At 36.7% G+C, this 2,334-nt stretch overlaps 1 protein-coding gene across 1 annotated transcript; it reads left to right on the plus strand.

Annotated features, from left to right (window-relative positions):
- Nucleotides 1-168: 168 nt before the first annotated feature.
- On the plus strand, nucleotides 169-2,017 carry LOC118745983 (odorant receptor coreceptor; the record flags this gene model as incomplete). The annotated part of the gene is given in 3 exon segments (XM_036479694.1): nucleotides 169-305; nucleotides 427-804; nucleotides 1,815-2,017. Coding segments are annotated over 3 exon segments (718 nt in total), but the record flags the coding sequence as incomplete, so codon positions are not given.
- Nucleotides 2,018-2,334: the final 317 nt, after the last annotated feature.

The following is a 2,334-nucleotide window of genomic DNA, read 5'->3' on the forward strand; positions in this document are numbered from 1 at the left end:
AGTGGAACTTCCGATGGCGGCGCATGAATTCGTTTAATTAGCCGCACAATCAAGCATTTCAACAGCGCTACGCTCCTTGCGATCGCTCGCCCCCTGCTTGTGTATCTGTGTGTGTGTGTGTGCCTAGCTTAATGACGCACTATAAAATTCATTTCATTTTAATTGCAGAACATTGAATATCTGGAATCAAGTAAATTCGCATCCATTGTTTGCCGAGTCGGATGCTCGCTACCATGCAATCGCCCTCGCCAAGATGCGAAAACTATTCACGTTGGTTATGCTAACCACCGTCGCCTCGGCTGTGGGTGAGTGCGCGCTTTTTATGCACTCGCATACTTTTACATACAAACATACAAATAGAAAGAAAATTTATATCTGTTCATATTAACTTTTGAATTCTTTCGCCCCCAACTCCCAACACTTCAGCTTGGACCACCATTACATTCTTCGGCGAGAGCGTTAAATTCGCCTTCGACAAGGAGACAAATTCGACCATCACCGTTGAAATTCCACGCTTGCCGATTAAATCTTTTTACCCTTGGAATGCGATGTCGGGCATGTTTTACATAATCAGTTTCGCTTATCAATTCTACTATCTGCTCTTCTCCATGGTGCACTCGAACTTGTGTGATGTGCTCTTCTGTTCGTGGTTGATTTTCGCATGCGAGCAACTGCAACATTTAAAAGGGATCATGAAGCCCTTGATGGAGTTGTCAGCTTCCTTGGACACGTATCGACCCAATTCAGCCGCACTTTTTCGTTCTTTATCGGCCAACTCTAAGTCGGAGCTAATCAACAATGAAGGTGAGTAAATTTTGAAGACGAAATTAAAAATGAGAGAATTATATTGGGCGCTTTCCGGTTTGCCGGTTAACGTAGAATGATTGCTTTGTTTCCTTAACTGTCAAGTAGAAGCTATAGATATGTCCATCTTTTAAAAAATATTTTCGCTAAGTCTTCGCATATGATTCAGTGCCACTTCCTTCTCTTGCCACAAAAAAAAACAGTAAAGCATTCTTCTTGAATATATCGTCGCTACCTTGTCAAACTATCAAATGTATAAATTGAAACTTTTCAGGAGATCGCAAAATCTGTTGTAAAAATTTGTTGTAATTAGGAAAAGGTGTGGGATTCGAAACTTTGTTAAAGCCTCTGCTTCTAAGAAAACTCGAATGATGATTTGCCAAATTGTGTATCATTCTAAACGCTTGCGCAAAGTATCGTAATTGAAACAGCTTTTTTGCACATTCGATAGTTTGATATGGTAGCGAAGATATTTCAATCAATGGAGTTCCAGAAACAAGTACAATAAAAAATAAATCAAGTATTTCAACTATTTTAGCCTTAATAGTTTTTTAATAACTTTGAGAAGTTTTTAAGTAGAATGTTCATATTAAAGGCAGCGGATGTTGGCGTCAAATACAAGATGTCTGTGAAGTTTCAAGAGTGTGCCACCGAAATAAAAAATGGCTGGATACATAATACCTGTCGTAGCTGTTTTGTAATTTTTGAAATTTTACTCTTCTTTTTGTTTTAATAATTTAAGGTACTTCAGAATGTTAAAATTAAACGATAAAAATGTTCTTCTTGCCAAAACGAATGAATCAACAAAAGTCCTGCCCTTCTAATTTTTAAGTATGAGCAGCAATCGTAAATATAAATTAGCGACATTTAAAGCAGAGTAGAATCTCACTTTAAGTCTACAAAATATAACAACGCGATTTTATCTCGACCTTGGGCACTCGTTTTCAATCATAATAATATCTAAACACCTTTTCTTAATTCCATGTTTTAAATATGTAATTACTTTTCAGAGAAAGAACCCACTGATCTGGATATCAGCGGCGTTTATAGCTCCAAAGCTGATTGGGGTGCACAATTTCGTGCGCCATCGACATTACAAACTTTTAATGGCGTGAATGGCACAAATCCGAATGGTTTAACCAGGAAACAGGAAATGATGGTGCGCAGTGCCATTAAGTATTGGGTCGAGCGGCATAAGCACGTTGTACGGTAAGTCATTGAATGCACTATTTTACCTACATATGTATGTATGTATATATGTAGATGGACATACATACATACAGTTATTCAGCTGATGAGTTTTTTCACATGTTAAAAATGCCTTCCATTTTAATTCTTTTTCGTTAACTTTTATTTAAAATATATATAACAAAAACCATATAAATGTTGCAGGCTTTCTGAAAATTCAGCGAACTTCAAAACATGGAGAATAAAAACTTTTTAATCGGGCGACTTGTCAAAAATCAACTTAAAACTTGCTTTTGTTGTGTTGAAATTGAATGGGCTATAAAACTATATATTCAAAAAAAA

Source organism: Rhagoletis pomonella, unplaced genomic scaffold (assembly GCF_013731165.1).
Source record: "Rhagoletis pomonella isolate Grant_MI unplaced genomic scaffold, Rhpom_1.0 Rhpom_scaffold_00001, whole genome shotgun sequence".
In the NCBI taxonomy this organism is placed as follows: Eukaryota; Metazoa; Arthropoda; class Insecta; order Diptera; family Tephritidae; genus Rhagoletis; species Rhagoletis pomonella.